The sequence below is a fragment of the Manacus vitellinus genome, unplaced genomic scaffold (genome assembly GCF_001715985.3).
Source record: "Manacus vitellinus isolate BGI_N305 unplaced genomic scaffold, ASM171598v3 scaffold_27_pilon, whole genome shotgun sequence".
In the NCBI taxonomy this organism is placed as follows: domain Eukaryota; kingdom Metazoa; phylum Chordata; class Aves; order Passeriformes; family Pipridae; genus Manacus; species Manacus vitellinus.
Window position 1 is genome coordinate 5,182,241 of NW_021940039.1, and position 13,079 is coordinate 5,195,319.

Genomic DNA, 13,079 nt, shown 5'->3' on the forward strand with positions numbered 1-13,079 from the left:
TGATGTTAAAGGGATTTAATTCTATTTAAAACTCTACCCTGCCTCCACCACGGGGAATGCTGAGGAGAGAGCTCAGATCACACAGAGGAGAGGAGAAAAGTAATCGGAAACTGTGCAAGCCAGTCACTTTCGCTTCCTAATTATTAGCTTTAACCCTATTATTGTTTAAATAACAACACCAGTGGCCTTTTCTGGGATAAAGTGACATTTCTACAGCCAGAGAAACACAGCCCTAGCCCGGAAAGACTCCTGGGGCTGATGGGATTGAAATCTAAACAGTGACGGGGCACAAGACAATCACGTCCAGCTGAGTGTGGTCAGTGTGCCGGGGAAGGAGTTGGGTTGTTTGCTCAGAGAGAAAAAATACAGGGCCAGCTCCTGAGGGAACTTTTGCTTTATAAATCCCCCTGGCGCTCTCTTCCAAGGCAGACCTCGGGCAGTGCTCGCATCCCCTCACCACCAGCGGCTGCAGGACGAGCCCAGAGCCTGCCCAGCCCTGCCCCGGGCTGGCTTTTTGATTAGGCAACAGCGTGTGCCGCTCGCGGTGCGCCCGCTGTCTGCTCACCGGATTGCAACGCGCTGCCATGGAAATGATCATCCCCTGGGCGATATTTGCTGTCGCTGCTGCGGTCAGAGCGGGGTCCTGCTAAAAGGGAAGCTTTTACCTCTCCTGCCACGCCAGCGCTGGAGGTTGGGATGGGATCTGAGGATGCTCCACGCACTGACTGTAAAAACTGGGAGCTGCGTGGGCTGCACAGCCGAGTGTGTGTCTGCAGGAAGCTTTTCCTTCCCTGGGTATTTACTTGAAAATGTTTAATAAAACCCCCGAGTTCTTTTCCCCCCAGGACACAGCAAAGTCTGTCAGGCTCAGCCACGCAGCCTTTTGTTCCACGTGGGCTCAACCACAGCACACACATTTAATCAGCACCCTCAGACGCCATCACGGGGGTTTTCCCCAACGCATCCTTCCTGATTTAATTCTCAGGATTGCAGTTGCCTCGTGGGAATAGCACTGCATCCAAGCAGCGAGGTGCATTTCCCTGACTGAGTGTTCTTACTCTCTGTGCTTCCTCGCAAAAGGTTGTTTTTGTCCTCCTTCATCCCCCTCACTGCTGTGCTGTGACCTGAAAAATCAGTGGTGTAACACAGCCCAAGCACAGGGCTGTCTGAACCCCACCTTGGGCACGGCTGGAGCTGTTTGTGGGGCAGCAAATTGAGGATGGAGTAAGTAGTGTCCAGGCTCAGCCCATCCCCTGCCTTTCTCCTCCACTTCCCAGGGCTGGATGAGGCTCCACACAGGGTCTACTCAGGCTTCAGACTTCACCAACCCCCTTTTTCCTGCTGCATCACTAAACCCCACACATCCATCTACCCATCACTGTCATCTCTGTGGCCATCTCTGTCACTCCCAGACCCGTCAGCTTGTGAACATCCCCCTTCCACATCCACCCACCCAAAATCAGATGAAGAAGATGCTCCAAAACCAAGACCACATGAGTGAGGAATCTGTGACTGCAGACACCAACAGCAAAGGCAAACAGCTTTTGCCTGGCTGTGAACTCACAAAGCAGAGCACACACAGCCTGTACTTTGTGCTTTCTTTTTGTGGAAAAGCCAAGTTTTGCTAAGAGCTTTCTTGTGCCAAAGCAGGGAGTGGGTCAGCAGGGGAGTGGTGAAGCCTCAGAGCCTGGGATGGGGAAAGAACATACACACACAGAAGATTAATTATAACAACTGCAAAAATAGTTGCTATTTTAAGGTTAATGCTTGAGTGATCTGACTCAGTCAGAAAAAGAGCCAAAGGAATTATTGGCATCAGTGCTGGCTGCTCCATCAGACAAGCTGTGGTCACCACTGGCACTGAGAGCCACCAAAATAGCTGCTTTTTGAGAGGATTTGAAAAAAAAAATGCCAGCAGAGTGAGTTCAACATCCTGGTGCAACAACCACAAACACAGGAACACATCAGCTAGTTCTGGGGACATCCTCAGCTTCCTAGGCATCACCCTCATCTCAGATTACAGCAGTTTTACATGTGGGTATGATCTCAAGACTCTGAGCAGCTTTAAATGGTGCTCCTCAGCTTCCAGCTCACCAGCCAGGGTGTTCCTGAAGCTCCTTTAAGCTTGACAAGATGGGAGTGAGCTGCTCTTGCTTCGCCCCTGGTATCACTGCAGGTCACAGCAAGTGCCCAGTGCTGGCATTTACAACTGCAACTGCTTTGATAGCTGAGCCATATATAGGACTAAATAAGAAAGCCCTCAAAAATCAAGATTTATAGCCCAAAACACTCTGAGACTTGAACTGTACCAGCCCTACTGGCTATGACCACTATAAATTAACTTCATATTGCACAGCATTTTAGTGTCAATACATTGCATGGCTCCAGAGAAACGCAACAGACACAAAAACATACCATGTTTTTGGGTAAATGGCAGCAGGAATGGTGCCCTGCAGGCTCTTTCCCCAGGAAACTGGAATTGTAGATGTTGAAACGATGGCCAAATGCAGAGGAAAGTCTGGAAATCACAACTGTGCCAAGGCTGCACACACAGCTGTCGCTCAAGACAGGCAGCCGAGGCGCTGAGCGTTACAATTTGCTACACTATTAATTTCTCCGTTAAATTGTAGTATATTTTTTAAAGCCTGTATTCTCATTACAGCCTCTGGGGCTGTAATTGTTATGCTAATGTAGGAACCTGGGAAGGGTGGCTGTGGTGAACTCCTCGGCTGCTCTCCCGTTGCCTGCAGTGTGCAGGCAGCTCTTGGCTGAGATAAAGCCGAGCAGGAGGAGGTTCTGTGATCTCCCTTCCATCTTCCTTCGTGGCACATCACAAATCACAGCTGGCAACTGGGGGAACCACCCTCTGGTCCTGCTCCTGCCACGCTCGTCCTGCAGTGCAGGGACGGGAGAGCTCAGCCCGGGCACCTTGAGCCTCCAGCCAAGGTTTGATACCAGACACGGGCAGCGCATTTGTTCAGGGACTGAAAATAAAAGGCTCCTCGTAGCGACAACCCAGCGAGCGCTGCGCGGTTGTGTCTGTGTGAGATAAGATCACAGTCGCAGAGGCAGCAGCAGCGTTTTTGCAGCAAAGGCGCCCCGCAGCATCCACCAGCACCCTCGGGGCTGGCAGAGAGGTAGGAGAGGCTGTGAGCACACACTGTGCAGGTGACCTGAGCACTGCTCACCAGTTCTGCCCAGCTTCAGCTGGGGTTTTTAATAAAACCCACACATTTCTGAGGGAAGCGCCCCTAAGACTGAAAGACTGATGTTTAGAGCAGAACAAAGCTTAAAAAAAATATATATATAGATATATACATATATATACAAATAAGAATTTTCAAAATGAAGGGAAGGCATGTGGCTTCCAGGTCTCTGATCCTGTCTGGATCTGTGCTCCGAAGGCAGCTCGGTGTCCACTCGGTGCTGAGCTGTGAACCACGCAAGGGAATAGTCGTGGTGGTGGGTTTCACACCACGAGCCAGGCAGAAATCAGCCTCTGATTACTCATGAGTCATATACTGGCTCATCAGCCTCTCGGTGAGTGGGGTTTGTCTGCTGTGGACACGGCTGGGGAGGCCGGGGCAGCAGCTGGGGCTGGTGCTGCTGACCTGCTCTGCTTTTAGGACAGGACACAAGCTTCTTAAGCAAGCTTTGTAAGCCAACTGTCAGCAATGATGTCTGCCCACCCAAATCCCACCCTGCAATCGGTAAATCTTAAAAAAAAAAATACCAAAACCAAACACAAACCCAACAAAAACACACCAATCTCCCCCCCAAAATATTCAAACATCCGAAAAAAATCGACCTGATCGACCTGTACCTATTTTTCAAATTCTGTTGCTGTTAAAAAGGTTGAATTGTTGCCTCCCACAAGGCTGCTCTGATTCATGGCAACACACGGGCATTGTGTGCTTGGTAAATCCCAGCAGATATTTCCGCTCAGTTTTTGCAGCAACAGTTAAAAAACCCCTGACTGTCTCGGAATACAGATTAGGGCACGCACGAACCAGCTTCAATTTAACATAGTACTTTTAAACGTTCCTCCTGTGGAGCAGCCGGGCTCACTCAAGGCATCTACAAGGTTTAATGGTAAAGCAGATGAACCCCCAAACCGGGAATTATGCATGCAATGTACTTCACACAGAGATAAGCAAATGGAAAACGGCTGAGCCAGGCATTTCATCCAGCTCACAGCTGATGAGGGGTCGTTCCCTGCAGTGTATTTAGCAATGATTTGTCCAGTCTAGTGTTGATTATCTAAACCAACACAGAACTGCCTCCATTTCTCCAGGGAGATTGTTTGCAGCAGCCAAACTCGCTGGCGAAAGGTTTTCCTCTGCCTTCGTTCCATCTCACCTCTCCCCAGCTCAGCCCTCAGCCACGCTAATTAATTCCCCGTTTCCATGGGTTCCCCCCTTGCAGCCATTTTGTACCGTGCTACTTCTTCTTGGCTGTCTTTAATCATCACTTAGTCAGGCTTACAGCTTTAATTCTTGTAATCTTCTGCCATTGCCCAATTCTCTCCTCTCAGTCACTGCAGCTGCTCTTTGTAGCCCCTCCAATTTGGCTACCACCTCCTGGTATGAGAGCCATCTCAAAATGAACAAGTCTGGCTTTCCCCAGAGATTCAGATCAATACCTTCACAGCTGTGCTGGGTGGAGGATTCCTTCTGACTTCACAGAGCTCCCACAGAACAAAGATCCCGAGCAGCTCAGGGAAGAGGCACCTGGACCACTGACAGTGACCAACAGTAAGTGGTGGGAGACAATATGCCAATGGGATATCCATGGGATATTGTGCCACCCTACCAAAATGACACAGGACTTGAGACATACAGAAGATCTGCACCCCCTCAGGGACAAAAAGAACCCACAAACTCAACTTATTAATATACTTACCCAGGCCACAGGAGACCTGTGTTGTTCACTGCTCCTCTCATCGAGGATGTTCCTGCCAAGCTTGGCACAACCATCCCAAGAGGGAGCAGTAAATGGAATTTTAAGCCATCCCTTCCATTTTGATCCTCACTTATTCCACTTGCCACCCCCTTAACAGCCTCACCTCACACGCTTGTTTGTTTTTTTTCAGGAATACAAGAGCCATCTCATGTATTGTGTCTCAGCCACCCCAGTGAAAATATTCCACGGGAGACAAGAGCCACGACAAAGCAGTGTCACCCCCAGTTACACCACTTATCCATGGATGAGAGGGGAGAAAAGAGAGGGATGACATGCATTTGTTACTACTTAAGACACACAAAAGCCCTTGCCTCCTAACTGAGGACCCCAATATCAGGATCAGCTGTGCCAATACAAGCTGTGTTATTACCTCTGCTGTACAAAGCAATTTGGTTTTTATTGACCACTCGCTATACAGGGCACTACAACACACTCCTCTCATTAGAGCCTGTCAGTCAGAAGGCAAAGGAAAGCAAAAGCAGGATTGAAAGAGAAGGCAGCCCTTTGCAGTCATGAAGATAACCTTGCTCGAGCAAAAGCACTGACAGCAGGCAGCCAGGACTGCAACAAGGAGCTGTAAATGATCAAGATAGCTGGGAATTTCAGACACTGGAAGAAAAACCTTAAAGCAGGTAGAACAATTTACCTCCCCCGGGCAGGAAAACACCTACAAAACTGCATCCAAACGCAGCAAATCAAGGGAAGCTTTGTTAGGGCTTTGGTTCTGTTTATTCTCCCCCCGTGCAAGTCTGCCAGACAACCTCTGCTTGCAATAGACCTCAAATACCGGGAGCTCTTCTTTTTGTCTCCTTGGAGAAGATGGTCAGAAATCAAATTTTCCCCAGATAACTTAATTTGGTCTCCTCCTCAAGTGAGAGTTCCCACAATTTAGTCCCACTTTATGCACCCCACCCCAAACATTTCACCTTTCCTCACAGCTGAGAGATGTTCTGGCCTGGTGCAGCCGATTCCGTCGGAGCAGTTTGTTCTCAGAGCAGGGATGAGTTTGGCTGCTGTCAGGGAATGTTTTAAGGCCAAACACACAACAGACAGAACATGCAGAGGATGTTCAGTTTGGAGAAACCTGCATGACATAGATACAGGTCACCCCAGTGCAACAACCAGCCACCAGCTCCATCACAAAGTTTGTTTTAACCTACAGTGGGGTATTAGTGAATCCAAAGCCTAAGTACTTATTATAGTTTAGTTCCCTGGTAAAACACCACCCACCCAGAGGCTCGAGGCAAGGCAGAACTGGCTGCCTGGGAGGTGCAGGGTAGAGAACACAGGCTATTTCTGGCATTACCCCTCGATGGTAGGATGACAACTATAGGCTGAACTGTAGGAAACATCTTGAGGACTTGGATTTCGTGATGAAGGACGTATGCTTTTGAGGGATGGGGATTGTCAGGAAGAACACTTCACAAGAATACTTTGCCCTCCTCATCCCTGCCAACCCAACCACTCTGCAGAACCAAAATGCATGGTTAGATCCCAACACCTCAAGAAGAGCACAACTATGTAAATCCTGAATAACTGCCAGTCCAGCCTAAAGCAAAAAGGCCAAGGACTTGCCCCTTTGAGATAATGTGGCCAGATCCACAAAAGATATTACTTTAAAAATAGGTTTTTACCCTTAATTTGTACCTGGTCACCAAGGCTCAAAGCACCAGCTCCTTGTCTGCCCTTGCACAGCCCTGTGGAATAAGGAGCTCCTGCTTTCCTGCCTGCCCGAGACTGCAGGAGACACAGGGATGTGAGGAATGCTTCTGTTTGAGACTCAGCCCACAAACTACTACTTAAGTTGAGCTTCCAAACCTAAATGAGCAGGTACAAGCAGAGCTTAGTACCCAGAGGTCTTCCAGCTCAAGAAAAGGCACCTCAGCGGGTCACTGACAGGAAAGCTTTTCCCATAGCAAAAATTTTCCTCCCAAGATTTTTGCCCTGTATCCACGATGCAGATGTTAAGGGCTGGAAATGCAAGCTGGGCATGGGGAAAAGCAGACTTTGGAATCAATGGGTCAGCGTGGCTACTGGCAGTTCAGAAGCAGAAAATGAGATGCATTAAACTTCTTTCTGGTCAATCTTTATTTTACACATTTGCATCACAGCAGGGAAACCAAGTTACACAGACTGCCCTGACTTGTCTCTACTTTGCTTCTCTTCCAATACTGTTTGCTGTTCTTTTAATAAAGTTTAAAAAAATACTGAAAAAAAATCCATTTTTACATCTGAACAGGAACTGAGGAATAGGATATTTACAGGTCACCAAAACCCCTGGAATTGGACCTTGCTGTACACAGGAAAGTATTTTTCAGTTCTTCTGGAGGTCATTTACTAAATGAATTCAAAGCTACATTGTACAAGGTGCCCTAAAGCTGCTTAATGACACAAGAGGATCTAGAATTAATTATTAATAGTTACTAAAGGGCAAGGGAAGCTATTTAGACCCATACTCTGTTTTGACAGAGCTGGTACCAGCCCCACGCTCCAGTATCCTGGCTACAGGACGAAGAGCTTCTGATGACGTGGAGGTCAAGCTCTACTTTATTACACAGAGAGCAGAACATCAAATGAAATCCCACAGGGAGATATTTATTCAGAATTGTCCTTTCTCCAGGATTGCTGCAGTCAAAACATAAATGGGTTCTTGAGCCAGTCAACCTACAAGGAGTGACTCTTTTCTCAGCCACTTTCTTCCAGGACCATCACTCTACACCTATAGAGAGTATCAATATTGTCCTAAATCCTGTTCCAGCCACTTGTGAGTACGTGTCATGTGCAGTTCTTACAAGATCATTGCTTGATCCAAGCAAGAAACTACACAGAGGAAATACACAGCTTCCCAATATTGCTAAGGAAAAGTGATTAGTAAGCCCAAGACAGCACTGCACCCAGCAACTACAAAAAAAAAAAAGCCACATTAATCCAATTTAGAACAACATTTTCCAGCAAATTGACCCCAGGGAACACAAAGTAAGATTGGTTAAGTGCCTCTGGGCAGCACCACCTCAGCTTTCATGAAACATGGAGGTTACTGGCATTACACACAAGGTCACAGGTTTCAGACAGTGAGTGCCATCAAATTCAAACATCACTGTAACTCCCACTCCTGCAGACCACAGCTCCACACTCTTTGTACACAGCTGAAAAACGGGGACATGCTGAATGAGTGAAGTGGAGGTCATAACACAGAATCCATAAAACACATCTGCTTTAAAGTGACAGCAGTCTGTCAGCTGGCATGGCAGCTCAAATTGAAGGAGACAAACCTACCAAAGGCAGACTGAAGCAAGGAGGATTTCCTCCCCTTTCCTTAATAGCTAAGCAACTCCAGTTCTCAGAGCTCAGCAGAGCATACAAATACCCAATATTTGCTTCAAAGTGGCCAGTTTTCAACTAGACAACAAAAAACCCCCCTCCTTTCTTGTCAATCTCATTGTCAATGGCCAGACTGCATTTCTCTTCTCTAAAAGGAGCACGCTGTAAGGAAAAAAGACTTAACGTACTAAAAACCTTCCACTGGACTTCCACCAGATGTGCAAGCTGGAATGCTTAGGACATGCCCTTCCACGAGCAGAAGGAGTGGTACAGTGCTCAAGGATACACAGTGGATGCACACTCATGCCACAGAGAGTCCACTCAGCTTAGAAAAATACATCTTCCACACCACTTGCTCCAAGACAAAATACTGCAATGCAGCAAATTTTTTACAACATGCTCCCAGGGTATGCCAGCATGGAAATCCAGGGACAGGGCACTCAGCTGGAGAGAAACACTGAACAATGCACTGCACAGATCATGACACGCCGAGTTAGATGACAACATGAAAGAGCATCTTAATAGGACAGCATGTGGCTTCTTCAGCTCAGACTGCTCCACTCCGAGCAAGCAGCAGCAGTGTTCCACATGACCCCATTATGTCTTGCTTTCCTTTACTAAGTCTCTTGATGAACCATCAAGGAAAACATTTTTCCAGCCTGAGGAATGCAAGAGTCTGGCAGTTGCACTGCCAGGCTCCCTCTGGAAGACACCCTGAACAGTGACAGCAGGAGGGAGGAGCGCAGCAGTGGCATGTGCATGTCATCACCAACAGGGATTTATTGGGGCATAACCTGCATTACAACTGAAGACTGAACCAATCTCATTTCTGTCTGCAGAGGGTGCTGAGTGCTCCACTGCAGCAACATATGGGAAAGCATCCCAACCATTTATTCCGAATTGCACCAGACCTGCTGTCCCTGTACTGCTGCGTCCTGTCAGCGTGATTGCTTCAGCTCCCCACTTCAGCAAAAGGCAGAGACAGGAAAGTAAGGCTGTATCCCAAAGCAATCTGTAATCCACAGCAGCTCCTCCAGCTTCCCTGTGAAAGACAGAGCTTCCTACACCAGATCAGCAGCTGTCAGCACGTGAAAGGCAGGCACTGATTATCCTGCCTGGGGAGCTCCGAGCTGCCGCACTCCACTGGCCCTGGAGTCGTGCAGTGCCAGTCATGCAGCTGGGGGGTTGCCTGGGAGGAAGGGGAGGGAGCAGCCCTCTCTTGGATGCTTTGCACTGCAGCACAGTAAGTGAGAGAAGCACAGCTGCATCCTCTTCCATATTCCACCATCCCACCGTCCAATCTATCACATACCCCTGCAAGACACCTCCTGATCTGCTCCGAGGAATTCCACCAGAGAGTTTTTTGGTTTTTGACTTGTACATGACATTCATTTTTTCTTCCTAATGCCCAGGTTTGACCAGCTCCTGCTGCTTGGCATCCTGCACTAAGCACCAGCTGAAGCTGGTTGTAGAGCTGACTGCTGAAACTCAGGGTTGAACTTGGAAAAAGCTCTTCCAAAAAAAAAATACTTCCGGAATACTGCTGTGACTTTTCATGCCAAGACAAAAAGAAATGACCCATTTTTCAGCCTTTGACTAGCGAGCCAGGGACTTGGCAGATAAACCTACACCAGATGCAACTTCAGCAAAAAAAAGTGCATATAAAAAAAGAGAAACCTGAGACTAAGGTAACAGCACTTGCCAAATTGTCAGCTCCACTGATGCTGAGGTATGGAATAGGCAGCTGTTTGGAACCAGCTCTGCACTCACTGGGATCTCAGCACAGCCCTCATGTTTTTGGGTGAAATGTCACAGCCATCAGAATTTCACATCTCATTCACAAAAGGAATTAACATGTTCTAGAGCAGCATCATGTCCAGATAACACTGTTACTCCACTTTATCCTTATCCCTCACATACCTCTCAGTCCCAACAGACTAAGCCTCCAGTGGGCTTCTCTGAACAAAGTGTACAGGCTGTCTGAGCAGCCCTTTGGATGCAGCGAGTGACAATTCCACAGGGACAGAGTAACTGCAGAGAGAGAGGATGAGTTTTCCAGGTATTGTATTTAAGTGTATGATGAGCTGGGTCTGCCTGTGTTTATGGTCCAATTTCTCACACCTCAGCTACTTAATATGCAGATTTATTCTTACAGAAGGTCTAAAAGGCCCATAGATCACCAAACAGCCTCTCTAGTGGTGTAGGATCTGTTCCCACTAAAACTGTCTCACTGCAAGGCAATGACAGCAAAAGTCAAACTATCACTGCTGTGATTACTGTGAAGTTATGGCTGAGGAGAAAAACAGAAGAAGACTGCACCCAGAGAACAGGGCTATTGTCATGCTTTATCTGAAGAGAAAGCAGTTCCAGGTATGAAGCAGGCAGATTTGTTCCTACCATCTCCATGGTGCATAGAACCAACATCTGGGAAAAGTGGCAACTGGAGAAAGTGAAGCTGCTCCTCAAACAGGGAGTCCTGGTACAGACTGCTCACCAAGAGCTCTGCAACCCCTGCTCAAAAGTGAGGAAGTGGTTCAAGATTCTAAAAGAAATCCTCCTTCTAGGCTTGAAGAATAAAATTACCCAGTGGCTAGCAGTCCTCTCATCAGCTGTGCCCCAGAGATGTAGTCCCTTCAAAAAAGCAATTCCTAAATAAGTCCATAAGCAATGCTGGCACTTCCAAAGCTGTGATGATGCCAATCCCTGTCAGTCTGGCAGAAGGACTTGGCTCAACAGCACCACATTTCAATGCCTCTACATCAATATTAAGGCTTCAGTGGGTCACTGAGCTATACTTGATTTATTTTTCTGAAAGCTTATCCTCATTACATCAGTGAACCACTTCCATCCTCCCCCGAATTAACAACCATTCTCACTCCTGCACCTGACAGCAGCTGCCTCACTGACCATAGCAGGGACTACAGAGAAAATCCATGTGGCATTTGCAACATGTCTGCAAAGACTCCACTGACAGTCAAGACTTCCATATTCCCCTGCATCGAGGTTCTGGTCATCTTCTTTCCTGACAAAAGCCATCTAGGGCTGGGAGCTGCAGTTGCCTGGTTTTGGTGGCAATACCATTTTGACCAGTTCAGCTCGTCTCAAACAGCAGTGCCATTAATTCCTACATAGCCAGACAGGTACAAGTAGCCACCCAGAGAGGTCAGGTAACTCAGGATAATGGTGAACCAGAGATTTATACTGCAGTAAATTGGCTAGACAGATTTCCACTGGAGAGTCTGGTAGTGTTTATACTAAGTCAGAAAGGAGAGACTTCTGAAATACCTTGAAAATATTTTATCAAGCAGACCAAGGTGCTCTGGGTCACAGCTTGAAAGTAAATGTTTAGGATAGCATGGCAGACCCCTAAAAAGCAAGCATCATTCTTACACCTCTTATGTACTTCTTGTCAGGTGGGGGTGAGTCAAGAGCAACTCCATGAACATTAATTCTTATTGCACTATGGGCTCAGTGCTTTAATGGAGAACAGTCACTTGTTTCCTGTACAGTAACACATCTAAAAACCTGGCACGTTCAGGTGGATACCTGCATGGATAAAATAAGATACTTATCAACTTTCCCACTGGTGTGAGCAGTGCCAGAAGTCACCTCATCCAATACCCAATCAGTCTCTCAAATAACTGCAGTTGCTCCTACTCATGTTTTGCAACGTTTTGTCTAAGTCAAAAGGAGTGTTTATAAAAAGAAAAAAAAAAAATACTTACATCTCTTATCTTCTTTTTCCACGCTTTGTAACTCCTGGCATACATGTTACATAGTGTGTGTGTATATATATATATATATGCACATTATATAAAATATATACTTTACATACACACTGAAGGTCTCTCTTCACATTAGCATTAGACATTCTGAAGAATGCAACTGCAAACAATTCAGGATGCAGAACCGATCCAGAAAGGGGGGGAAAGAAAAGAATAAGCTACCCAAAATCCCTAGGAAAGCTTCACACTCCTTGCAGGTACCAGGAGATCCCATTTTCTTATGATCAAAGGAATAGTTATGTTTCTGCACTGCTTTCCTCCCCCCAGACACACCCCACTCTGCCATTTCAGTGGTGGGAAGTGCAAGTTGCTCCCTTTCCACTGAGAGTAGTATTAATAAATTAAAACAGTTCCTCTGAAAGTGCTGCCTTAGTCCAGTCCATCATGCCGTGCTTTCCCACTCGCCCTGGGGCTCTGCTGAACCATTCACCACTTTCTTGACCTTCTTCATGCCCTCCATTACTCCTGAAGTTGTCACCCTGGAAGGGAAGGGAGAGACATCAGCAATCAGACCTTGAACTGTAACATCCATTTCACCAACAGCCCATACTCACCCTCCTGTGCCTGTCAAATCACACTTTTCACGTGTCTCTTTACCCAGACTGAGCAGTTTCCATGTTTGGAACTCTCCTGTTGCTCCCATTTTGCAGCCAGGTATCACCTTGGCCACAACAATGATGGGTGTTGGGAGCAAGGCCACTGTCCTTGAGCACCTCAAGGCCCTCCCCATCTATCATTAAACTAAGCCAGCAAAGAGTATTTACTCATACTTGAAAGAAGATAGCAGGGGTAGTTAAAGAGTTAAAACCAGGTGTTTATTTGCTAAATTTGAGCAGTTTGCTTAAAAAAACATTTTGCTATACAGCTGAACACCCTTAGTGCTGTGCATTAGAGACTTCCTTCTGCATTTGCAACGCTCCTAATAGGTACAACATTATACACAAATGCACATGCAGTGGACAGTGCCCCAAATGAACCTTATTAGCTTAATGCACACCAGCTCCTGTTAAT

At 46.9% G+C, this 13,079-nt stretch overlaps 1 protein-coding gene across 2 annotated transcripts in view; it reads right to left on the minus strand.

Moving 5' to 3' along the window:
* Positions 1 to 7,292: 7,292 nt before the first annotated feature.
* The window catches only part of GPR107 (G protein-coupled receptor 107), a 36,571-nt gene continuing 30,784 nt past the window's right edge, over positions 7,293 to 13,079 (minus strand). For both annotated transcript variants that reach the window (XM_018074315.2, XM_018074316.3), the window contains exon 18: positions 7,293 to 12,547. In XM_018074315.2, the coding sequence (XP_017929804.2) occupies positions 12,451 to 12,547 (97 nt within the window). In that variant the 3' untranslated portion in view covers positions 7,293 to 12,450. The remainder of the gene's footprint in view (positions 12,548 to 13,079) is intronic.